Raw genomic sequence first — 26,261 nt, 5'->3', positions numbered from 1 at the left:
GGTAAGTTCCGACCCGCACGAAAGGCGTAACGATCTGGGCACTGTCTCGGAGAGAGGCTCGTAAAATGGAAAGGGGCCTTTTTCTAAAGAAAGAAAGATGCTAATTTGATTAATATCAGGAGATCAAATGAATTTATGCTTCACTAATTGAATGATAAATAACTACAAGCGAAGGGGCGAAGCATAATTTTACATTGGATTAAGTATTCCATATATTAAAAATATGAGTAAAGGATCTATGGATGGAGATACAAAAAAGTTTTTTGCAAAGTGGTATAGGGAGTTGATCCAATATATATGGAATCATGAATAGTCATTGGTTTAGTTTTTTGTATACTAATTCAAACTTGCTATCTAACCCGCAAATTTACCAATTATGAGTTGGGCGATTTAACCATTCAGCCATGGATGCTTAACAGGGATCATCCTCTTTAAATAACTATATTAAAAACTAAGAAAAAAAAATTGATGATTTAAATCAAAAAAAATTCTCAACAATTCCTCTTCTACTAACAAGAGTAGACATGCTAAATTTATGTTTGTTCCTGAAGGGAAAACCGTTCGAGCTGTTCCTTTTAAACATCAATTCTAACTTTATTTTTTTACGTGGGCCCGAGGGCCCAGCTCGCTTTTTCTTACTATACTTATTTTTCTGGCCCATCTCGCTGCCGAGCAGGGAGCAGCCCCCAACCCCGTAGCGCATCTTCCTCCTCGCCCCCTGCGGAGCGCCCCAGCCCCCTCGCTCCGTCGCTCGTCTTCCTCCTCGGGCAAGCGCCGCCACCGGGTCGATCTCTCCTTCGATTCTCTCGCTCCCGGCTGTTTCTCCTCCCATCACCTCACGAATAGATTCCGCCCTTTAGCCCCCCGTTTCATCTCCTTAATAACCCAATTCGTAACTGAGGCAAAAAACTAAGGTAGGGCGGCCGTCCTACCTTGCCCTACTGGGTCCTCCGCCCGTGTTTGCAGAGGGCTCCTCGTTCCTCAACATGTCTTGGGCGGCAGTCGAGAACGACCCTGGTAAGGATTTTGCTTTTACCTATGATGAAGCAGCAAGACAACAGATGGATGGATTATCCTGTAGTCTAACTAGGGTTTTCTCTGCACACTTGTTTCGCATGCGGTGCATCGATGAGGCTCCCCGTGATCCTCACTGGTGCTTCTTGTACTTGGTTTCACCAGAAATTTAGAGCGTTTTAGACTAGATGTGGATGGATTAATGTCTATGCCAGAAACCCCCATGTATGGTGCTCGTGGCTACTCAGTGAATCTGTTTAATGTTGTAATAGAAGAACTTGATGTGTGCAGCTTCGCCTATTTCACCTCAGGTCATGTATAATTGTATATACAATATGGTGAACTTGCAGTCTTGCACAATAATAACCTATAATTTGAAGTTTACCGTGGATATGAGTAATGGTCTAATACAGTGGCCGTTTGCAATTCATATTTTGCAGTACTTATGTGTCTTCATTTTGAGTCAAGAGGAAGTTCCTCCTTGTATTAAATTACTCAACTGTGAATTCTTCTCCTTCTCTTAACTGTTGTCAGTGCAATGGTGAACAAAACTATACCTACCCATCTTCCCAGACATGCTAATATATTTTAATTACATTACATGTTCTGAACTAGCATTGTAAATCTCTTATTTTCCCTGTAAATCTTGGCCTTTACTTTTCCAAGGAGGGAGGAAAGAACTCTTAACCCCTTCATATATTGTGCAGGTGTTTTTACAGAACTGTTGCAGCAGATGCAATTGAAGGGTCTTCAAGTAAGTAATCACCTACCCCAGTTTATTTTTTGTGTAACGCAGTTGGGCCCCTAATCTCTCTACAAGCAATTTTTGCCTTAAAGGCCCCCATAAGATAAAAAAATAAAAGGAAGCAAGAACAATCAAGCATGCTCGTCTGTATTACATTATCTGGTTGACGTATAGGCTTTTAGATTTAGCACAGGCTCACAAATACTAAAACTAAGTTTCTGAAATGCAACAGTGCCACGATACCTTTTCTTTTGAAAATGTTGGCAGGTCATGCTTGCAATGCACAACAATTTTGTATAAGTTGTGGGAGTTAACAGTCAGTTTATACATGTGCTTCTTTCTACAAAACTTGGGGAAAATACCTCCTAAATGCTGGTACTTTGTGATATTCCATGTCATTCTTCCTTAACAGGTCGATGAACTCTACTCACTTGACCTTGATGCCCTCAAAGATATTCAGTATGTTATCCCTGCTGCCCATTACCATGAATTCTATTGTTTTTCCTGAATCAACTGTACCAAACAAATTGGAGTTTTCCAGGCCAGTATATGGGCTCATAATTCTGTACAAATGGCGACCCCCAGAGAAAGATGAGCGCCCTGTTATCAAAGATGCGGTCCCAAATCTTTTCTTCGCCAACCAGGTCAGACCATTGTTATGTTGAGTGTCTTTATGCTTGTTTACTCTGCATCTCTTTCATAACCAAGTTGGTACTTTACTTGCAGATAATTAACAGTGCATGTGCAACGCAAGCTCTCGTTTCTGTTCTGTTGAACTCTTCAGGCATCACCCTTAGTGACGACCTCAGAAAGCTAAAGGAGTTCGCAAAGGACTTGCCACCAGAGCTCAAAGGATTGGCTATAGTGAATTGTGAAAGCATTCGTGTGACCAGTAACTCCTTTGCAAGGTCAGAAGACTCTGAGGAGCAGAAAGCATCTAGCAAGGATGACGATGTCTACCATTTCATTAGCTATGTTCCTGTTGATGGCGTCCTGTATGAGCTTGATGGACTAAAGGATGGACCAATTAGCCTGGGCAAAACCCCAGGTGGTGCTGGTGATATCGGGTGGCTGAGGATGGTGCAGCCTGTCATTCAGGAACGCATTGATCAGTTCTCTCAGAATGAGATAAGGTTCAGTGTCATGGCAATCACGAAGAACCGGAAGGAGATGTACATTGTAGAGCTCAAGGAACTTCAGAGGAAAAGGGAGAACCTCTTGTCACAAATGGGCGATCCTTCTGTCAATCGGCAAAGGCAATCTGTTGAGCGGTCACTCGCAGAGGTTGCTGCTCAGATCGAGGCTGTGACCGAGAAGATCATAATGGAGGAAGAGAAGTCGAAGAAGTGGAAGACAGAGAACATCAGGAGGAAGCACAACTATGTGCCTTTCTTGTTCAATTTCCTCAAGATTCTTGAGGAGAAGAAGCAGCTCAAGCCGCTGATAGAGAAGGCAAAACAGAAGTCTCCTAACCCTAAGTGAAATCTACAATGTCAAATTGTATCGTGTCAATTATTTCAGTTTTGTGTAGAGATGGCTGACTGGATTTGTTTTCTTGCTGAGGGTGCTTATCGGTCAAGTCCTAGATAGGGCGCGTGCTTCTCTCCTGGTATATCCGTGCAAATCTTCAAGATTTCATGTAGAACTTAACTTCCCAAAATTTCCAACATTTATGAGTAATGCTAAGGGCTTTTTCATTTAAAGGAATCTTTTAGGAAATTTCTGCAATGATTCTTTTGCACTTAACTTTCCAATGATCTGAACCTTCTTGAAAAATTACTTAATTTCATAAACGACATTTGCTGCAAACTTAATCATGTAGGATTAATTTGGACGTGACATGCAGCCATATGCGTGTTTTCTTCTTCGTGTGTTTCTCAGAATCTTGCGTATCAACGAGCCCCAAAGTTTCCAGAACACTGGCATCTCCTCATCTTTGAGACATGTCGAGATTTTGCAGGAAAAATAACACTACCTTAACCTTTTCTTGGCAAGCAACTCATATATGAATTCTTTGGCAAAACAACACTGGACTCATCGTGATAGTACGCATTGATCAGAAGATCATGACAGCTCACTGAGGCAGGGAATGGTATCACAGCACACTGATACCACAACAGCAACAGCAACAACAAAAGAGACCAACACCCAACCTGTTTTTGCAGGATACATATTCAAAACATAACACACCAGATTGATTAGTTTCCGAGGCGTGACGATCGAAACCATAACCGGAACAATCGACCTCTGCACGAGAAGGAACAGAGCAGCACACAGAAGCTGCAGGCCAGGATTTTTCTGTTATGTTGACCAATATCACTTATCCCAGGTTCTCAGACATTTGACATACAGTTGATCCCCCAGTCACATAGTGAGCACAGCGATTCACATTGTCATCTTTGCAGTGTCAAGAGCCATTGCCCGCAGCATCACTGGTCAGAAAGCCTTTCTGTCAAAGTGTATACTCACTGAATCTCAGACTCTTCTATGGCTTTTGCAGATTGCTCCCCAATGTCGGCCTTTTGCTTCTCACTGACTGGTTTTTTGAACTGCACCAAGATCATGGTCATGTTGTCGCATCCATATCCGCCAATTGTTGATGGAGCCAGGCATCTGTCGAGCACTCTTTCACACACTGCAGAAAGGCTGCTCTCCTGCAAATTTGTTTTATTTCACATGACAAGTATTTAACTGCCAGATACCATAATCTCCTCCAAAGTACATAGCTGAAATTGGAAAATAACTTGGCACTCACCGTGTGTATATACTCATGGATGAAGTCCACCAACTGTTGGCTTGACATGCAGTCCCTGTTCATCAAATGGATATATTACTTCTGTTAGGAGCACCACGTAAGATGAAGCAAAGCACTTAGCTGCAGCTACATAAGAATAAAGATGAAAATTACGGCCATGAAAACTGCAGGTGAGAACCTTACCAAATGCCATCACATGCTAAAACGAGAAAGTCATCGTCATCGCAAAGCTCCACCTAAAATCAGATTATATGACCTTAGAATGATAGCATAACAGGGTCATAGCAGATCATGTGGTAAGCCCAGAAATGTAAGGTCATGCCAGCATTTAGAGGGCTTACAACGTTGATATCAGGATTCGCCGTCACTATTTGCTTCTCCGGAGGCAATGATTTATTCTGTTTAAATTCCATATCTCCTAAAAAAGGTACTCATATATGTAAGAGCAAGTCACCAAATGAGGAGGAACGTACTAATAAAAAAAGGAAGAAACTGCGCACCAATTGCTCTTGATAAGTTTAAACTTCCATTTATCCGTCCCATATGAATGAACCCGCCTGCTTTTAGTACTCTTTCTCTCTCAGCCACAAGCTCTGGTTTATGGTCTCTAGACAAATTGTATGCCTATTGCAGATGTGACACAGGACAGACACTATGAATGTCTGACATACCTTCATGACCAACTTGTACTAATAAGAAACACAATAGTAACATACCTGGCCGCCCCTAGAAATAACGCATCGGGAATCGCCAGCATTTGCCACAACAAGTTGGTTATTTCTTACTAGTGCTACACATGCTGTACTTCCACATGTTGGCCCATCAAAGTCAGAGTGGGGTCCCTGGTAAAGGATTATCAATGTTGGTTGTGAAATGGCTTCGTATCCTGAATACTAAACTACACATCATTAACAAACAACAGCAACGTAATAATAGCATCTTCGACGCAAAGAAAATTACAGACTCAAAACCACCCGTTTTTGTTCCTTAGCCAACTTGCAGGTTGCTAGTACTACAATGCTGTAACTGCCAATGTGATAAAATAGCTACTTTTTTGCAGTTTACCGATTTCCTCTAGCTACTATCTAGTAGAAAATTGGTGCTGGCTTATTTACATTATCCAAAGCATGGATAGCAAAATACAAAGCCAAGTAAAAACACAGAGTTCACTGAAGAAACCTCAGATATAGTTAATGGAACTAAAAATGTTTAAATACACTATCCCTTTATAATTGGGATAGTCCTATAACTGATAGAGTATCTTCTTTACTTGAGACAATGTGTGGCAAAAGAAAACGCACCAAGATTTTTTGCAGAAATATTATGTATTGTGGTACGTCATATCCTTTTAAACAATCGATGCAACAGCCAACATTACTCTGATGTATGCAAAATATCCATAGATGGTATACTGCAATAATCAAGCACACAACTGCAACACACGGACTTCAAATGGTTGGGAACATCGCCGTATATTACTCGAACACCATTGTTGACAAAATAATAACACAGCCTTGAAGCTTAGATCTTTGTCAATACGTGTCAAAAAATTGGTCTTTGTCAATTAAACTTGCAAACTATGCAAGTTTCATTTAATAACATAAATGTTTGAATTTTTTTTGCATCTGACGCTTACAAAACTCTTAAAGCAATGAATTCAAATAAGATTTATACTTTAATAAGATCAAATTATGTGTTTTCCTATTTTGTAAAGAGAAATTGGCGGTGTAGTTCAATTGCATGTATACCTCCTCAAGAACCCAATCATCTAGTCCGTTTTTCAATTCACTGCCTTTCGGAGACCAAATCAACCCTTCTAGCATGCCACTAAACTTGTTTATCTTATCTCCTAGTGCAGACAGTTCTCGCCAACCTCTCTGTCCTCTCATCATTCCGTCCATTCTGAAGTGATGCAACAAAAAGAAAATAGACTTGATCACCTTGATACTGTCAGTAACATCAAAGCAAATGCTAGAGCTTTATATTATTTCATGTGACGATCTAGTGACCCGTATACCTAAAGAAAGCTCTATGAACAGCAGTGCCTAGGTCACCAGAAGAATATGCTTCACTTTTGAGGACTTGGGAGTGTAGATATTTCGCACAGAATTTGGCAACCACCCTTCCTGAGAAATGCGAGGAATATGAGGATGTGCAACATTTGAAGTACTTGTGGTTTACTAAAATTTACATGCTACGTTCAAGATACCGGTTTACTAAGACAGACCTCATGAGTACAAACATGAAAAACACTAATATTTACAAGTAGTGATAGTGCTTACCTCCATGGCCATCAAAAACACCAAAGAATGCCGTCTCATTGTCAAGATCTAGCAATGCTGAATGCTGCAGAGTTGTGCAGGACATTAGACAGTGCATACAATAAGGGTTTCAGAAATATGTTTAGATGAAATAAACAAGATTACAGCATTCAGCATCAAAAGCATCGCTGCTATTACTGCAATATTGAAATACTGATTCTTAGAATCTGGATGGAGTGATGAACGAGAGCTTATACATCCATGAAAATGATGGTAATAAAGCTGAAAGCCTGAAGCCGTGACAAAAAAAAAGTCAAACAATGGAAACCTAGTTTTTGTCAGTTCAGTAGTTCACTAAATGAATAGATTTGGATAAGTGCGAATGGTTATCTCTTTTCTGATGAAAATAAACCACATGCCACTTCTTTCATGTGCCCACATATTCGTCACCAAGTTACTGCAGAAGATAAATAATAGTTGTTCTATGCTCTCTCCAGAACCAAATTGGACAAATCCTGAAGAAACATTAAGTCACTAGTCGAGTAGGCCTTTAATTATTCGCAAAAAAGAAGAAAAGAGTAGGCCTTTAATTGTATGTACTATACAGCATAGAAACACTACTACAAGTTCAAATCTCGAATGTGTGGCCCCATCACCTTCAAGGGTATCATCATTATTTTTAGAAAGTAACTACAAATCCACAATCATGACAAGTTGGATCATGTCATCAAGGTAAGACTAGCATAATACCTGTTCGTTGCTACAGATGGCATGTTATAATATTATCTGCTACAGATGGCATGTTATAATATTATCTTTAGATCAGATACTCCATATTCGTTCTCGTCTCAATGATTTGCGCCAAATCATACAAGTGATGCAAGAAAGAAAAAGAAGGGCATGTCTGAAGGTAATGGACCGCCGCCACCAATTGAGTCTTTTATAGGAGTAAAGAAATGAGCTCAATGTTCAATTGTGTTAAGTGACATCAACTAATGAGAATAGAATTGGAGTGGAAAACTCACAGCATCTTCCATGCTTGCACGCCATCCTTGCATAGACGAAAGACCAAATTTGAGTTTATCATTTTGCCCATCTTCAGATAGCTTATCAGTTTTTGGAGTACTGAGATAAACTCCCATCTTGATAAGGAAACGAATCTGCCTGCCATTGGCAGATGGAAATATAATAGAACAGTCAAACACCAGAAATTAATTATGTCACACTGAATGACATTTACACCTACAGGCACATTTGTACAGAGAAAAATATACCACTGACCTTGATGGACAACAGTTATATCAAGTAGCTCTGAACCATCTTAATAACATTCCAATGCATCTAAATTTCAGGCTTTGACGAAATTTCCATAAGAAGCCAGAAAGTTTCTGAAGAAAAATCAACATGGGAAAAATCGTCACCAAACAGAAAATCAACAGAAACCTCGTAAACGAGCACAAATAGCATTAAACAACAACAGATGGTGTATCAGCATGATAAGCCAAACAACCCTTGTTCAAAAGATAAGCCAAACAATCAAGAGTGCAACCACCCAAAACCACATAACAGTAACAAATATGGAAGTGCCAATGCAGATGAAACAGAATGAAAATAGCTGAAATAAGAACCTACACAGTCAGATAAGTGCAATGTACCACCATCCAGGACACAGAAGGTCCGAAGGATATGTTATATAAGAAATCCCAAGTCCCACAACCCCAACTTAACATCGACATTTCAAGCCCTTCATATAAGAAATCCAATCATTGTACATCACTAGATCACAAGTCGCAAGAGACAACTGCAAGACCCCAATAATACCTGCACAGCAACAGAACTAGCCTAACCCCCACGGCGCTGGCATATAAACTAGGACGCTTTGGCCAACCACCACCAATAATTATCACAATGAATACAAACGCACTTCTTTTCAAAATGTAACACACAAGTGAAAGGTAGTAGTACAAATTTATGTAAAAAAAACACGTTCTGCAAACAAAACTTTTTTCTGATAAAATAAGCAGCAGGTAAATTCTTACTGACTGAATTAAAAATCTACTCGGCTGGCATATAAACCAGTAGGATGCTTTGGCCAACCACCACCAATAATTATCATAATGAATAGTAACGCAATTATTTTCAAAATGTTATAGGCAAGTGAAAGGCAGTGGTACAAATTTATGTAAAAAAAACACGCTCTGCAAACAGAACTTTCTTCTGATAAAATAAGCAGCAGGTAAATTCTTACCGAGTGAATTAAAATAAGCAATCACCTGTACTGCTTCATGAAAATTCGTGGAAATCTATCGTTAATAAACAAGAAAAATGGCACATGACCACCGGACAGACAACCACGCTTACACATGAACTATTGCCAGCTCAAATCTATCGTTCATCTCCACATCACTCCTGACCTAACAGCTCCCAAATCGGACAAAATGAACTCCCTCGAGAATGGACTGCGAGTGTGATAACGCAAGTCGACAGCCCACCTCCAGAAATCCAACCCCGGCAAGGAATTGGGAAGAATACACCCGGAAAGACACTGAACCAGCATCAAGAAAGCGTGGAAAACAAACAGAACTCCGGCCAAGATTTATACCTCGCCTGGCTGACACGCGCAGCTGGAACTGGAAGGTGCGGCGGATCCCGGCCGGGCGCGCGTGTAGTGATCCGGTCGGGCGGAGGAGATTCCGATTTGAAGCTTTGGGAGCGGAGCGCGGCGGGGGCGGCCCTTCCGATCGCGGAGGGGCGGAGCAACGATAAGATACAGAGCCGGAATGGATATTTTTTCGGGAGTGGCGTCGCTGCTGCTGGGAGTGGAATACGAATATTCATGCATCAGCATCACGTTCCTGTCACGAGAATTTTCTCTTTCTTTGTGCAAGTTTATTGCTCTGTGCACTTGCACATGATACCAGAGAAGAAAATACTTCATTAATTTGCCCGTGCTAAAGTGAGCAGGAATTATTAAGTTATTCAGGCAGTGAAATAAGTATAAGCTGATGGAACAAATAAGACTATCATGCTAATCTATTAAATTGGAGTTGGTGGTGATTGCCGCGGACGCCGTACGTCAACTTCATTAAATTTACATGAGTATGCCACCGCGGTTCTTCCTGTACGTCCCCATGCGAACCCCCCTCCCTTCGCGTAAAAAAAAACCTCTCTCTTGTCTTCCTGACCAATGCTCGCCGCCTCCTCCGACCGCTGCTTCTCCTCCCTCCGCCGCAAACCTCGTGTCTCGTTCTGCACGTCGCAGTCGCCCTCCTCCTCTACGAGCGTCGTCTCCGCCGGCAAAGATCTATGGACGGCCCGTCACCGCCGCGCTCCTCCCCTGCGCACGCCGTCATGGAGACTGGATCCGCCGCCGCCATGGATAATAAACGGTCTGAGAGAGAGTCGATGAGCCAGTCCATCGGGGAAGATGAGGTGGGATGAGCCGTGGAGATGAGAGAGAGGCGACGAGCCGACGTGTCTCTGAAGTCGCTCACGCACGCGAAAGTCAACCATGGCCGCCGAGGCAGCAACAGCAGAAGAGGCGCCGCATGAAGCGGCGGCGGCCCTCGCGAGCTCGCTGCAGCCGCACATGGCCTTGGCCTTCTTTGCGTTGGCTGCGTGCACCGTGACAAGATCGGCAGAATCGGAGCGTCGCCCCTCTTCCATGACCATGCCCCATTCCCTCTTTCCCGATCACGGGGTGCCCCAGTTGCCCTGTCTCTAGAGGCGAAGCACCGCAGCTAATGAGGCGCGGTCCGGTGAGATCCAGGCAGAGACAAGGAGATGTGGGGTCAGTGAGGACAGAATGATCCACTGCCTTGTGCTTCACCTCTCGTGAGCTCCTCATTCAGATTCATTCCTTGATTCAACAAATCAATGAACTCAGCCTCTATTAGGACATAGGGCGATGGAGATTTTTTTTTCTTTTTTTTGAGATTCTGTTTTGGTTCTTTGTTCTTTCCAGATATTTGTTCTTGCATTTTTCTATGACATATCTTGTTACTTTCCGTTCCTAGTTCGGATCTTTCTTCCAAATGTACATGTTTCTAATCTTGTTTCATGTAGTTCTTGCAATTAGTTCATGGTCAGGGAAGACAAAGAGGAAAGGGAGATTACATTTAGAATATAATAAAACCATAAGAGAAGGAATAGCAGGAAGAGATTTGGCCAATCTGAGTCAGTCCAACCTGATACGATTTCCTAATCAATAAGTATCTTTTGCATCTGTTGTATGACGCCACACCTTGTGTATTTATATACATGTACTCACATCCTTCAGATTTTTAGTGTGTTAAATTTATATGCTTTGGGCTGGGAAGATTAGAATTCTTAGATAATGTATACAAGTGACGATCATCTTGTGTTTGGGCCGTGGCAGCGCACAGCCATTTCCACTAGTCCATGGTAATTCTAAACATAGCCACTGTATGCTAATAAATATTGTAAATATTATAATACTTTGATATGAAAAAAAATGTGAATTTCAAGTGACATACCACATGTCGCTGAGATGAATGAACCAACCATGTACCGAATGGCCAACACATTTATATATAAAAAGGGGAAATTTGCTCATGGACACCGTTATTTCGTGTTCTTTGCTCAGATACACTTTTCAGTCGTGTCTTTGCTGAGTACCATTATGATTTTGTGTCCATTTGCTATAACACATTTTCACATGTGGAACTCCATTGTCAGCCAGTCAATAGCCTTTTTCCTCCTCTGACATGGCCTGCAGCATGCACGCATGGTTCCAGACCAAAAGATCACAACACACGAGCAGCGCTTTGATTAATTTCGACAAAGGCGATGAACTCCGGCAAGATGCGTGCGTACAACTAGTCTAGCAAAAAACGATCCGCAGTTGGCTGTAGTATTCACGTAAGCCACACACACATACGCTGCGCGAGAATCAATTTGATGGATTGATCGAAAAACGGAAACAATACAGAGATGGCTCTCACGATTTGGGACGGCTCACGTCGGCTCGCGGGTAGCGGACAATGGCGGGGAAAGCTCGGGGCCTCATCAGGCGAGCAGAGGCGCGAAGAAAGCAGCAGCGCGAGGCACGGCGGCCGTCGGGGCGCCCGTCGGGCGGTGGTGTCGGCGCGTCGCGGCCATCGGCGGCGGTAGGGCGCGCGGGCGTCCGCGGCGGCAACGAGCTGTGGTCGGTGCGGTGGGGAGGTCGGTGGGGCTCAGCTGTCGAGTGCTTGTGTGGGTGGCGGCACGATGATTGGAGTGGCGGGCTCTACGAGGAGGATGAGATCCATCCTTCCTCTACTGCTCGTCAATGGACGGGTCCGGCGCCGTTACTCAGCTCGTAACAGACAGGAAGCGGCGGTGGAGCAGACCAGCAGAGAGCCTAGGAGGTAGGATGCCGGGAACGCCATGGGCATCGTCGCGTTGAAGGTGTTTGATGATATGTCAACCTGCATCAGCGCGCACGATGAGGACGACGGGTGCAAGGGTAATGCTAGAGGAGGAAGAAGAGGCCATTGAGTTGCTGACAATGAAGCTCCACATGTCAGAGTGTGTTGTAGCAAATGGCTACAAAATCATAATGGTACCCAGCAAAGTCACGATTGAAGAGTGTGTTTGAGCAAAGGACACGAAATAACGGTGTCCAGAACAAATTTCCTCATATAAAAAATATATTTCTTCTCAGCTTGTCGAAAAGTAAGCAAATACTAGTACTCCCTCCGATCGTTATTAATAGTCTTAAATTTGCCCAAACATGGATGTACCTATGTCTAGAAAGCATCTAGATACATGTAATATTTCGACAATTAATATGAATCGACGGGAGTACTTTAACTTTTCGCATGTCTTTCATCCCCTAACATTTGAAACCGGACACCAATGATTCGTCAACCTCATCCAACACGGTATTATTGTAGTCATGTCATGGTTTTGGGAGTAACAATGGTTCAGTAACCACAAAGACGAAGTGGTATTGCAGAGGATCAAGATGGTCTCACAAAATTTGTCCATCTTACCTTTTGAATTTTATTTAGAACACAGTACAAATGTAGACGCTCACAACACACACATAAACTCACTCCTATGAACCACACACGCACACCGTATCCTCATGGACACTTCTGAAAGATTGAGCCGACTGATCTTGAGAGATTGACGAAGTCACTGCTGGCATCCCGCTGTTTCTATATGCTTTCATGTTAAGTTTTTGACAACAAATTGCAAAATAAGGCCATCAGATCATAGTTCAGTAACCAGAAGCTAACTCTAAATGAACCAATTTATTTGATTCTTTATACAACATCAATGCAAATACAAACACGAGACACACATATATTTGTAGTCAGATTTTTTTTTAGACGAAGATGATTATTTTCTCAATGCATATAGGAGTACAAGCATCAGATTGGTCTATCTATCTATCCGCATTCATTGTCGACATAGACTTAAAAGAATATATACTCCGTTGTTCTTGATTTGAACGGCTAAGATTTAGTGGATGTAAAAATGAATACATAGAGGCGTGCAACGTGCAAAACAGTGTCCAAATGCATAACGAGTTGGATATATAGAAGAAAATCATACACTAACAATTGAAATTAACAAGTACTCCCTTCGTTCTATAATTCTTGTCTCAAATTTGCCAAAAATGAATGTATCTATTCTTAAAATGCATCTAGATACATGTAATATTTCGACAAAAATTATGGAAAGAGGGAATAATTAATTTGTGTTCGATATCCATTCAATGTGCATGGACGAGGATTCAGGTGAGTCTAAGGGCATCTTCAACAGGGCACGCATACATAGAGTCCATGTCATCAGTTATATCTTTATTTTAATCTCATCTCTCTTTTATTATATAGAGGTGTTTATTTTATACTTTTCTCTTTCCTAGCAGGCCCACTGCCATCCTCTTTTATAATACTGGTACCCGTGTAGTAGTGGTATCTTGCAGGAGAAACTATCTCTTCAATTTTTGGTTCCACTTCAGCCCAAAAAGTAAGAAAGAGAGTATAAATACCTGCTAAGTATCCTTGTTGGAGATGCCATAACATGACTGCGTTTGAATGAGATTTGTATCTCGTGTCAGTGTAGAATTCACGTCGTAAATATTTCGACAATAATTATGAAAAAAGAAAATAGTTTATTTGTATTCGATATCCCTTCAATGTGCATGGACGAGGATTCAGGTGAGTCTAGCATGACCGCGTTTGGATGAGATTTGTATCTCGTATCAGGGTAGAATTGACGTCGTAAATAAACCATGTAAGAAACGTTTCATGAGTCGAGTCGTGATTAAAAAAAGAAATACGAGTAGTTTTTAGATCAGTTTTTTTAGGGGAAATTTTGTAGATCAGGTAAAATTCCGATACCAACACGGCAGCCGGTCTCCCCTGCCGTCTCTTTTTCCCCTGGGCCGGAGCCCATCTATCTGTTCCTTTTTCTTCTTTTCCTTCTCGACCCGCACCGCACCCCTCCCTACTTCTGGCCCGTCTCGCCGCCGAGCGCCCAAGACCCCTCGCTCGTCTTCCTCCTCGCGCGAGCGCCGCCATCGCCACCGCCGGTTGATCCCCCCATTCGATTCTCTCGTTCCCGACCGTTTCTCCTCCCATCACCCCACGAACCGATTCCGCCCCCCGTTTCATCTCCTTAATCGCCCCCAATTCGTAACTGAGGCAACAATCAAGGTAGGTCCTCCGCCCGTGCCGCGTTTGTGAATGTGGTTTGTAGGCCTCATGCTCGTTTGTGCCTGCGTAAGTGGGCTGGTCTGCCTGGGGTTAGTACTTTAGTGGGGATCTGGGAACCCAGTGGCGGAGCTTTGCGTTCAATATTTGAAGGGCCAATACTAGATGATGCATGGATTAAGGAAACCATTTTGAAGCAGAATTACATAAACACCCAGAATACTATTACTATTATCAGCAATTAAGCTTGCCATCACCTTAGAACGCAAATTATGCATGCATTACTCGATACGAATCAATATAAGTCACAAATACTGGAGGGGCCAAGGAGGGCCTTGCCCTAGATAAGCTCAGCCACTGTGGTCTGTGGGAACCGTTGCCCTGTGTGGATTTATTTTTGATGACATTTAGGGTGAAACATTTGATGTGCTTGAATTTCTGATGCTTTGGTGATGATTTTATGATTGGGTCAGATGAGTTCGAAGAAGGTTCCATTCAACCGGCATAAGGAGAACGAGGAGGCAAGGAAGAAGGTCAGGGTTTTGAGTCGGTTTAATCTATTCCTGACATGTCTCCATTTGTTTTTCGCACTTGCATTTCGTTCATATCTGATTTTAACTGCTTTTGATATGTGAAGAGGGAGGAAGATGAAGCGGCGCGTGTTTACGCTGAGTTTGTCCAGTCATTCGAGGGTGAAAGCACATCTGGGTCAAAGTTTGTCCGAGGGGGTGTGATCGATCCAAATGCCAAGCTGAGAGCTGAATCTGAAGGTTAGTGATAGGGGATTCATTTCCTATACTTTTCTGTAGTTGCCTTGCCAGTTTGTAGTTTCAGTATCAGTAATGATGGATACGTGCACTGTTTGTTTTGTTGCTCCAATTAATCAAAAGACCATCCTTTTTATTCATTCGGCAATGACAGGTGGAAAGTCCAACGATAGAGGGTCTGCTCCAAAGAAGGGCAGTAGGTAAACAGCGAAATACTTGATTTCTAGAAGATGGTATCCTGTGGCACCACAGCTCCATGGTTAGACAGTCATGTGCCAATATAACCAGAATTGAGAATCCAGAGACCAAACATGAGCATTTCTTATATGCTTGTTGCTATATATTTCTCACATAATTTACTATGTCACATTTGTTATTCATGAATTATCTGTTCATTTTACCTTTTGTTGCGAACTGCTGAATGCATCTAAAATATGAGTGGTCTGAAGAAGAAAACAGTCTCTTCTGACCTTATGAGTAGCCATGCCATTTCATGACTCATAGTGCACTTGCATTTATGCTATAGTGCTGACTATAGCTGCGCCTTCTCACAGGGCAATTCATTGTTGCTGACTTACATAGTACACTAGTACTGTGGTCATAACTTTACATTTTAGTCATGGACCACAGAGATAGTATCCGTGTTGCTTCTAGTAAAGTGCAATTAATTGTAAGATGGCCGTAAATTTGTAAAGCATTCATGAATAGTGATACAAACGTTAGCAAATATCGTACTCCCTCCGTTCCAAATTTCTTGTCTCAAATTTGCCTAAAAATGGATGTATCTATTCCTAAAAAGCGTCTAGATACATGTAATATTTCGACAAGAATTATAGAACGGAGGGAGTATTTGGTATTATTACTGTAATGACCACCAAATGCCTCAAATGCACTGATTGTACTCTCTAGATTCTTGAACCAACTTTTAAACCCTATGTTTGATGCTGTCAGGAACAACTGGTGCATGAGCAGGGTTTTATTTTTCTATAAATCATATTATGATTTTAGGCTGCAGCTACTACGGCCCTGTAACTTCTATTATTAGCCAACTCAAGATCAAATGATTCAAAAAATTTCTCACATCTAGTGAACCAATCTTTTGCATATTTACGTCGTGATCAACATATTCTAATGTTTTGCATATTATCATCATTTCAACTTTTCAAGATAATATAATGTCTATGTACATGAGGTCTGTTATTTTTCACAATGCTGGACCATTTTCAGCGTATTACAAATGTTTTGTACGTATGCAGCATTGTGAACAAAGCCTCATAATTTTGTGTAAAACCAATTAAGTTACACAATGTTTACTAGATTTAGGGCCAGTTTGTGGTTGCGCGCCACGGAATTTTGTCAGGTACACAATGTTTAGTAATTCTGATGGATTCAGCTTTCATGGCTCCAAAACTGACGCTTTTAACTAACTATTCACTTTTTTCCAAAAGTGGAAACATGTGTGCAACTGTGCACTTTTAATTTAAACAGCAATGCTGATCGGAGCTTGTCTCATTTGATTTTTGCACTTGCCTTATGTACTCATCCTAGGATAAGTTATATATATTCCACGGTTATTACTAAATCATTGAAGGCTGTGGCATTAGATTAACTAGACTTCATATATAAACTAGAATAGTTTCAAACTTGTGGGAAAATTAATAAGTTATGTGTGTGTATTGGATTGACATGGTTGTGAATAGAGAAAATACACCAAATTAGGGGAGGTGAAAGTTTCATTAGTTCAATGAGAATATCCAAAATATCCCTGTAAGGAGTGAATTAGGTTCTTTTTTGGGTTCCATTGCTCATATCCGTTTGCTCCTGTTTTTATCCCCATGACATCTGGGTGTACAAATGATATGCGGCATAATCTAACGAGCATAATACATACCTTATACTTGCATATTGTTCTCCAGGTATGTTCCATCTTTTTTGCCGCCACCATTTGTGAGGGAGCCAGAGAAAAAGGTTGGAGTGATTACGATATTCTCATGAACTCATGATTGTCTCAGTAGTCAGTATGGTTCTTTGGTTGAGCATTATCTTGACTTGCAGAGGGAAGATGAGCGGCCAAAGGAAAAGGAAAAAGGAAAGCCACGGGCAATAGATACGGTCATGGAAGAACTCATTTTTGAGCAACAGCAACGAGAAAGGCGTAATCAAGAACGTGACAGTCGACGTGGTGACACCTCCGTGGTAGGTAGTAGTATACGATTGAACCTTTTGGTTCTTACCACTAGATCTGATATGTAACAAAACATAGGGTAATGTAGATTATGTTCAGTATGCTGAAATATAATCTGTTGGTTGGCTAGGATGTTGAAAATCAATCCACTTGGAGAAATTGTTTCCAAATCCAGCTGATATAAATTTGTGATTGATTCTCATTTCTCTCTCAGCATATAAGTTTGTGCTTGACTCCTTGTATTTGGTATACTGATGCCTGAAGCTTTTTTCCTGCAGCCCTCTAGCCGCTTTGATGAACTACCAGATGAATTTGATCCCACTGGGAGATTACCGGGATCATTTGATGACGGGGATCCACAAACTACAAACTTATATGTTGGCAATCTCTCTCCCAAGGTATATTTTCGCCACTGTACTTGTTCTGTCTAGACATAGTTTTAAGTTCAGAGGCATGATGACTAACTTAACTGTGCATTATATACCATATATGATGTTAGGTGGATGAGAATTTTCTTTTGAGGACATTTGGTCGGTTTGGACCTGTTGCGAGTGTCAAGATTATGTGGCCTCGGACAGATGAAGAACGCAGAAGGCAAAGGCATTGTGGGTTTGTTGCATTCATGAATAGAGCAGAAGCACAGGCAGCCAAGGATGAAATGCAAGGTTATTGTGCACTTCCATGTAGTGGCGACCATGTTATACGACCTTGAAATAGTAACCTATTTTTACTTTTGAAATACGACTTGTCTTCCTGCTTTCAATTTACTTAGATTATTTATCTCAGGTGTTGTTGTGTACGACTATGAGCTGAAGATTGGGTGGGGCAAATCTGTTGCTCTTCCATCACAAGCACTGCCTGCTCCTCCTCCAGGACATATGGCAATCAGAAACAAGGAGGTTGCTTCTTCCATCCCAATGTTTCTTTCTGTAGTTCTTATAACTTGTCTGGAAGTTTTAAGTAGGTGATATGATTTTGGGTTTATCTGTGAGTTGTCGTTGACGACTTTTTTGTCTTCTATGTTACACAGGGTAGCACTGTCGTCATATCTGGACCTGGAGGTCTACCTGTTGCATCTGTTACACCACAAACCTCAGAGCTGGTTGGTGACTTCTTACAGATGCATCTGTCCTAATGTTGTGGTCTTGCTATCCTCGGCATGAATTTTGAGTTATTGTTTTTTTAAAGAAAATATTTAATTGCTTGAAGTGTTTAGGTCAAGAGAAAATGCATAAGTTCGTTTCTTGTGTACAAATTAATCTATGAAATATATTTTTCATCTGCCCTCATCTGGCAAATCAGTTTTGTAGTTCTTTCACTTACTTTCACAACAAGGAATAAATATCCCAGCGACTACCGGGAATAAAAAATCTTGTTTTTTTAATTTGAATTGTAATTTTCTGGTCAAATTCAACATTTGTGATTAATTTGACATATTGGAACTGCTCGAGAAAAACAGGCCCTTCCAGTAACTTTTCAGGAACCAGTACCGTCATGTGTCCTTTTTTCTTTCAAATATGGATTTTGAAACCTTATTTACTAGCATTGTCTGGTATGTAACTTTGCCAGCTATGTTCTTTCGTATCTCGTAAGCTTTAGATGTAATCCAAGATCTTTTGACCTGATAAGGATGTTCATGTTACTTTTTGTAGTCAAATTTACATATTCCTAATCTCACTTTACGGATTCATTTGGTTTAATAGGTACTTACTCCAAATGTTCCTGATATAGTAGTTGCTCCACCAGATGATTCACATCTTCGGCATGTGATTGACACAATGGCTTTGCGTGTACTTGATGGTGGATGTGCTTTTGAACAAGCTATAATGGAGAGAGGACGAGGAAATCCTTTATTTAGCTTCTTATTTGATCTTAAATCAAAAGAACATGCATACTATGTTTGGAGGTTATACTCCTTTGCTCAGGTATCCACTGTTTTAATGTTGCTACATTTTCAATGCAATCTCCTCTATGATCTAACAGTAGAAGGTTGTTTCTATATGCTTTTTCCATTCAATTTCCATTGTTTCTTTGACGTGGTGATAGTAAAGCCCTGGTTGCAATACAGTCACAAATTATTATTTATTTTATGGCATTTTACCGGTGCATGTTTTGCACAGTGGGAGCCTTGTAATTGGTTGAAATGAATAATCTTAAGTTTAATGAAATGCATGTCCTCTGACCTACTGATCACATTTCTTCTCAGTTTGTTCTCTAGAATTTGGCATTCTGCTAACGCTTGGCTTCAAAAGATCCTATTATGAACCAGACACTACTGTTCTTACATACCAAAACCACATGTATGAGTTAGCTATATTTAACTACTCATACTATCGGAATGCAGGGTGATACTTTGCAACGATGGCGAACAGAACCATTTATCATGATTACAGGAAGCGGAAGGTAATAAAGGTGCACTCTGTATTCCATTATGTGCCGGTCCTTTGCTTATTGACATTTGGTGACTGTTGTATCAAATATGCTATTTTAGATGGGTTCCACCTTCTTTGCCATCTAGCATGAGCGTTGACCGTGAAAAAGAATATACCTTTGCAACTGGTAGAAGCAGGGTAAGTTTTGGTTGGACCTTGGCAGAGGCTCTTTCCTTTGCCTTTTTTAGATGTTGCAAATGCTTTTGTGCTTACAAAATCAATTTGTGTTTTGTTTTCCAGCGTGTTGAAGTGGAGCGTACATTGACTGATTCACAACGTGATGAATTTGAGGACATGTTACGTGCATTGACATTAGAGAGGAGTCAGATAAAGGAGGCTATGGGATTTGCATTGGATAATGCTGATGCTGCTGGAGAGGTAATGCCTTCCTTTTACATTTTACCGAATCAGCTAATTTTTCTGATTCTCTTATCTTTAACTTGAAGTCATGGACTGAAGGGAATAATGCAATTATACTTTGCATGGACTATCTGTTTGAAGCATTGCCTTTTCCCTTTCTTTCTCAAGTAGCCTATGGGGAAATTCCATGTCTTCTAAGTACTCAGAGATCAACTAATAGCTTGATCATTACTATGAGTTAAACCTTGAGGTCATGGACTAAAGTGATTCATGCGGTTATACTTTGCACAAACTATCTGTTTAAAGCATTTACTTTTTTATGTGTTCTGATGTAAGTATAAGCTGAGTAAAAAACAAAAAATGGGCCAAATCTGTAGCATTTTGATTATTGGGACCATCTGGTCACATATGACTGTAAACTGTACATGTTCTGTTGTCTGCTTGGTTCGCACTATTTGTCTTGAAGTCCACTTATGACTTCGAGGCCCACTACATACTTATTATACTTCAATTCCATTGGTAGTTCAATGCATGAATACTCATTGATTCTTGTCTTGTATAGATTGTTGAGGTTCTTGCAGAATCTTTGACACTCAAGGAGACATCTATCCCAACCAAAGTTGCGCGGCTTATGCTAGTGTCCGACATCCTTCATAACAGTAGTGCTCCTGTGAAGAATGCTTCTGCATTTCGAACCAAATTTGAGGCTGCTATACCTGATGTCATGGAGAGCTTCAATGACTTGTATCGCAGTATCACAGGAAGGATTACTGCTGAAGCTCTGAAGGTAATTTCTGCTCTACATGTGAGTAGTAGAGTTCCATGTTTTCCTCTTGATGTTCTTGCATAATACTCCCTCCATTTTACAAAGGTTGGCGTATTTTGTTTCGTTAAACAAGGCTTTGACCAATGAAAACTCTATTGATATGTATTTTTTCATACATGAAATTTATATCAATGGATTCGTCTTTAAAAGTTCTTGCTAATGATCATGGTTTCGTATCATATAACTTACATATTGATAGAGTAATTCTTGGTCAAAGGCTTGTTTTAACGAAACGAAATACGCCAACCTTTGTGAAATGGAGGGAGTAGCACTCATTAATTACTTTTCTGCAGGAGAGGGTTTTGAAAGTTCTACAAGTATGGGCAGACTGGTTCTTGTTTTCTGATGCATATCTGAATGGGCTGAAAGCTACCTTTCTTAGATCAGGCAACTCTGGGGTCACCCTGTTCCACTCTCTATGTGGTGATGCACCTGAAATTGAAAAGAAAACTAGCTGCGAGGATGACAATAATGGATTTATGCTTGATGAAGATGGTGCCCTGGCGACAGGAAAGGCAGCAGCGACGAAGGAGCTGTTAGGGCTTCCACTTGCTGAACTTGAACGCCGCTGTAGACATAATGGCCTCTCACTATGTGGTGGTAAAGAGATGATGGTTGCCAGGTTACTTAGCTTGGAGGAGGCTGAGAAGGAGCGATTATATCAGAAAGATGTTGACATGAAATATGGACACGGTGAATCTCATAGAACTGGAAGAGAGGATAGCGGTTTTGACGCTCATGGTGCTTCTAGATTTGGAAAAGGTACTGGTGAATCGGATATGCTGGGGCTCTCTCGTCACAGTATGGAAACAGATGAAAGACGCTCTGAAGAGTCTGCATTGGCTGAATGCGAACAAGTTCCAAGCAAGAAGCAGAAAACTGAGCCCATTTTGCCAGCTTCTAAATGGAACCGAGAGGAGGATGGCAGTGATGATGAAGAGAGGAATGGCGAACAAGGATTGGGATTAAGCTATTCATCTGGAAGCGATATTGCTGGTGATAATGGAAAAGGTGATGCAGCAGAAAGCAGTGGCAATCATGCGATTCATCACCCAGATACAATTGTTGATGGAGAGCATAGGTACCCCCACCCTTGTCATTTCATCTTTGTTTCACATTCTTTTTATTTATTTATAGACGCAACACCTTCTAATCTTCAGGCAGAAGCTGAGGCAGATTGAGATTGCTGTCATGCAGTATCGTGAATCTCTTGAGGAGAAGGGTCTGCGGAACATGGAGGAGATTGAGAGAAAGGTTGCCAGCCACCGTAGGCATCTTCAGTCTGAATATGGTTTGTCTTCTTCAATAGACGGTGCAAAGAACAGGCAATCTTCTGGTATGTAAGAAGGAAGGAAATACCCTGTTTATTTTATAATTGCACTTTTTGTTTCATGACATATCAACCTTTGACACTTATTCTGTAACTTGACTTACTGTTTTATGATTATAATTAATACTACATAACAATGAGCCATGATGTAGCCATTAACTTTTAGTTATTCTTGTGTGTATTTTAAAACCATTATTCCATTTTGCAGATAGAATATCAAAGGAGCGGAAAGAAAGGTATGATGATGCACGTGATTCTTCCAGGAAGCGGCCTCGCAGCCCTTCAAGGAAGTCGTCGCTAGATAGAGATCAAGAGCACAATCGCAACAGAGATAGGTTGCATGGTAACGACGTGGGGAGAGACAGGGCACATGAAAAAAGCACACGCCGAGGGAAGGATGATTACTACTCTGGGAGCAGAGACAGGGAAAAGGACAGGAGTAAGGGAAGGTAATACTATTTGAGCTGCTGGGCTGGGCTGCTTGAGTTGATACACCTGTTGACTGTTGTCCCTTAATGGGGAATGCATGGCGAGCTCCATGCCTACAAATACCTGCATGTAATGGGTGGCTTTTGAGGATTGAGAGGTGCTTCTCAATCTATATTGTAGCTTCAAGAACAGAAATAGCATCGTGAACCATCGAATGAGTAACCACATTTCTTCAGAACCATCGAATGAGGGCCTTTTCGGCTTCTTGGACTGGCTTATCCGAGAAGCTGCTCTTTCCTAGCTTCCTTCCTGGACCGGCTTCTTTGAGAAGCTGCTCTTTCCTAACTTTCTGGAGAAGCTGCTACTTAAATTTGATTAGGCTACCAAACTAGTTTGCCCTAAACAACTTTGGAAACCTAACTAAATATGAGTTGTGGCTTTTCCAGGAAGTTAGTGGTGGCAGTTTCTAAGAGAAACTGGTCCTAGAAGCCGAATAGAACGCAGCCTAAATGACAACCATTCCGATAGTGGAGTCCGGCTAATGACAAGTTGCAGTTAGCTGACTACCCTGTTTATCTGAAATTACTGGTTGCTTGATTGGTGGTGCATTCTTCTGCCACTGTAAGCGCGCCTCCAATAGTTTATATATTAGTTTGTGTGTAAATTTGTCCAATAACAAAAACTTCCTTTCGGCCAAGTTACCAGCTATGTGGGATCAAACCAACAAGAACATGATCAAATGAAGAAATGACTAAAAAATGAAAAGGGCTTAAGGATAAAAAAAAAGATAAGCAAGTGACAAGAGGGGGAACGATAAGTCACTCTTGTACTCACTTTCTCTCTTCCGCCGATCTCTAGCCTGCATATTTCTTTATGGACCATGTAACTATTCACTTGGAGTACAAACCAAGAGAAGAAACCTAGAATTTTAGGCTTAATTCTAAAAAGATCCGTTCAGTTCGAGCTTGAGGATAGTCATCCCCGGCAAAATGTATGTTTGACTATGATGTACAAATTGCCGAGTTGTAAACATGTTTTCTATAGTTTTCATGTTCGACGACTATTTTGCACATGCTGTCAAGTTGATAGATTAGTAGCGCAGTGCGTTTTCCTCTATTTTTAGGACTAATCTACTAATTGATGCCAGAATCCAACGCCATTATATTTTTATGCTTGTGCGTAGGGAAACTTCTAGAAATAAAAAAATGATCGTGGACCATATATGGTTGCGCCGATACGAAAATACTCGAGAAATCACGGCACCCCTGGGTCCTAGGCACCTTGGCCAAGGCTTCTAGGTCCCTTGATGACCCAACTACGCTCATCTTCGGCCATCCAATTGTTCATCAAACCTATATTCTTTTCATAATTTCCTTTCAAAACTTCCAACGTCGTACATATATCAGTGCACGGCGTGAGAGGGGAAAAAGGCCCAATATATCAAATCTAAATTAAATTAACCCCATCACTACATTGAAGATGATTGTTAATCTCTGGAGGCTTTTAGATCATATCTAAATTAAATTTGCACCATTTTTATGATGCAATGACTGCTTATGATAGCACCCGTATGTAAGATATATAGTAGCACGCATTGGTCGCAAAAAAGTCAAAGGCCACGTTTTCTCACCAAGTGGGCTATTTGGGTTTACTTCTCACGTTGGATTGATCTTTTTTACTATTCCAAGAGGGTTCAAAATTAATTTGGGTCACTTGCACAAATTTTGGGGCAACATTATATTTTATGAGTGCAGAGAGTAAAGTGAGTTAGCCACACTCACATGTACGACCGTACTTTGCTCTGATATACTCGCCATGATTTGTACGGCAGTGCCACAATACATTTTCCCTACCGCGAGTAGAAGCACACAAGCTCTCTCTTGCAATAATTCACGCCCACGTCAATTTCGGAATCCAGAAGGACCCTTCCGCAAACAACACCGCAATATTTTATACTCCATTCCTGCTCGGACACGGTAGCTGACTCTGGCACTATTCAGTTGAAAGCTTTAGTGGGTAATCAAGTGTTGTTGCTCCTGGTGGAGTTAGGTAGTTCTCATAGTTTTGTGGATGTCAACATGTTACACAAACTGCAAGTTCAAACTACACCAATGGCTCATACCAAAGTAAAGGTGGCTAATGGGGATACTTTACTGTGTACTGAGCAAGTTAAAGATATGACTTGGTGGCTGCAGGGCCATACCTTTTCTCATGATACGAGGGTCTTACAATTGGGTGGATATGATGGTACCTTAGGCATGGATTGGTTGAGAGAGTGGGGCACCATGTCTTGCAATTGGGATGAAAGATGGATAGAGTTTTCTTATAACAAGCAATTTGTCAGGCTTCAGGGCATTACTCCTGTATTCACCACACAGTGGACCAGCTGGTCAAGCTGTGTAAGGGCAATGATATTTGGGCTGTTGCTGAGTTGTGTGCTGTGGACAATCAAAAGCCTCAATTCAATCCATAACTTCCACCAGTTATCAGTAATCTCTTGGCTAAGTTCAGTCATGTCTTTAGAGAACCTACTGCATTTACCTCCAACCAGGGAGTATGATCATGTCATCAGTCGATTCCCTGATGCTAAACCTGTGAACAGTCGACCTTATGGATATTCTCCATTGCAAAAAGATGAGATTGAGAGGCAGGTTACAGCTATGTCGCAAGCTAGCACTATTATACCTAGCCACAGCCATTTTGCATCTCCTGTGTGGTTGGTAAAGAAAAAGGATGGTAGTTGGAGGTTTTGCATTGATTATAGGAAACTCAATGCTATTACAATCAAAAGCAAGTTTCCCATGCCAGTTGTGGATGAGTTACATGATGAGCTTGCTGGTACAAAGGTGTTTTCTAAACTGGATTTAAGAGCCGATTATCACCAAATTAGGATGGATCCCTCAGATGAAGTGAAGACTGCTTTCAAAACCCATCATGGGCAGTATCAATTCAGAGTTATGCCTTTTGGCCTTACCAATGCACCTGCCACCTTTCAGTGTGTCATGAACTTTGTATTTGCAGATTATGTGAGAAAATTTGTTCTGTGTTTATGGACGATATACTTGTTTATAGAAAGTCATTGGAAGACCATGTGCAACATTTATCCATCGTCCTGAAGCTCCTCCAGGACCATCAGCTCCATGTCAAGTTGAGTAAGTGCTCCTTTGCTCCGAATCCCGCTACAATATCTTGGACACATTATTTCGGACCAAGGGATGGCTACTGACTGTGAGAAAACTAGAGTCATACTAGCCTGGCATACCCCAACTAATGCCACAGAGCTTAGGAGATTTATGTGTCCCAGCTGAAGCCATTTGTTCCAGATTATACTCCGGAGTCCACCAACTTGCCTGTACCTGGATACTATGGATGTTCAGCCAGAGGTCCTTGATCGTCGCCTCAGTAAGAAAGGTAACACTGTTCTGCTTCAAGTGAAGGTCAAACGGACATCCTTGCCGGCATCTTCTGCTACTTGGGAGAACTATGAAGT

The 26,261-nt window shown here is 41.3% G+C and overlaps 3 protein-coding genes across 11 annotated transcripts; 2 read left to right on the top strand and 1 right to left on the bottom strand.

Annotated features, from left to right (window-relative positions):
* Window positions 1-657: 657 nt before the first annotated feature.
* On the top strand, window positions 658-3,462 carry LOC100821010 (ubiquitin carboxyl-terminal hydrolase 2). Its single transcript, XM_003570647.3, has 5 exons — window positions 658-1,017; window positions 1,722-1,768; window positions 2,172-2,218; window positions 2,301-2,403; window positions 2,486-3,462. Exons 1-5 carry the CDS (start codon window positions 987-989, stop codon window positions 3,239-3,241), a joined length of 984 nt encoding a protein of 327 aa, XP_003570695.1. The 5' UTR covers window positions 658-986; the 3' UTR covers window positions 3,242-3,462.
* Window positions 3,463-3,711: 249 nt separating this feature from the next.
* Window positions 3,712-9,595, bottom strand: LOC100844680 (probable protein phosphatase 2C 11). 7 transcript variants are annotated; one of them, XM_024460363.1, is made up of 12 exons: window positions 9,378-9,595; window positions 8,057-8,163; window positions 7,801-7,939; window positions 6,797-6,860; window positions 6,532-6,640; window positions 6,263-6,416; window positions 5,231-5,407; window positions 5,015-5,138; window positions 4,856-4,932; window positions 4,698-4,750; window positions 4,515-4,569; window positions 3,712-4,413 (listed from the first exon to the last, which is right to left on the bottom strand). In XM_024460363.1, exons 3-12 carry the CDS (start codon window positions 7,915-7,917, stop codon window positions 4,225-4,227), a joined length of 1,119 nt encoding a protein of 372 aa, XP_024316131.1. In that variant the 5' UTR covers window positions 7,918-7,939; window positions 8,057-8,163; window positions 9,378-9,595; the 3' UTR covers window positions 3,712-4,224. The 7 variants fall into 7 exon arrangements, with proteins under 7 accessions (XP_024316131.1, XP_024316133.1, XP_003570688.1 ...); XM_024460365.1 differs by having other exon boundaries at window positions 7,801-7,935; XM_003570640.3 differs by having other exon boundaries at window positions 5,231-5,356; window positions 9,378-9,575.
* A 4,615-nt stretch (window positions 9,596-14,210) lies between these two features.
* Window positions 14,211-23,035, top strand: LOC100843167 (protein RRC1). Of its 3 annotated transcripts, none has more exons than XM_014901476.2 (18): window positions 14,211-14,445; window positions 14,916-14,975; window positions 15,080-15,212; window positions 15,364-15,409; window positions 17,126-17,177; window positions 17,265-17,405; window positions 17,673-17,792; window positions 17,894-18,059; window positions 18,181-18,293; window positions 18,425-18,496; window positions 19,098-19,319; window positions 19,739-19,797; window positions 19,886-19,964; window positions 20,067-20,204; window positions 20,749-20,973; window positions 21,306-22,093; window positions 22,210-22,348; window positions 22,551-22,693. In XM_014901476.2, exons 2-17 carry the CDS (start codon window positions 14,916-14,918, stop codon window positions 22,319-22,321), a joined length of 2,526 nt encoding a protein of 841 aa, XP_014756962.1. In that variant the 5' UTR covers window positions 14,211-14,445; the 3' UTR covers window positions 22,322-22,348; window positions 22,551-22,693. The 3 variants fall into 3 exon arrangements, with proteins under 3 accessions (XP_014756962.1, XP_003570683.1, XP_010233907.1); XM_003570635.4 differs by having other exon boundaries at window positions 14,214-14,445; window positions 22,173-22,348; window positions 22,551-23,035; XM_010235605.3 differs by lacking the exons at window positions 14,211-14,445; window positions 14,916-14,975; window positions 15,364-15,409 and having other exon boundaries at window positions 15,076-15,212; window positions 22,173-22,348; window positions 22,551-23,035.
* Window positions 23,036-26,261: the final 3,226 nt, after the last annotated feature.

The sequence above is a fragment of the Brachypodium distachyon genome, chromosome 3 (genome assembly GCF_000005505.3).
Source record: "Brachypodium distachyon strain Bd21 chromosome 3, Brachypodium_distachyon_v3.0, whole genome shotgun sequence".
In the NCBI taxonomy this organism is placed as follows: domain Eukaryota; kingdom Viridiplantae; phylum Streptophyta; class Magnoliopsida; order Poales; family Poaceae; genus Brachypodium; species Brachypodium distachyon.
Note: the sequence above shows the minus strand (reverse complement) of the source record. Positions and strands in the feature narration are given on the sequence as shown.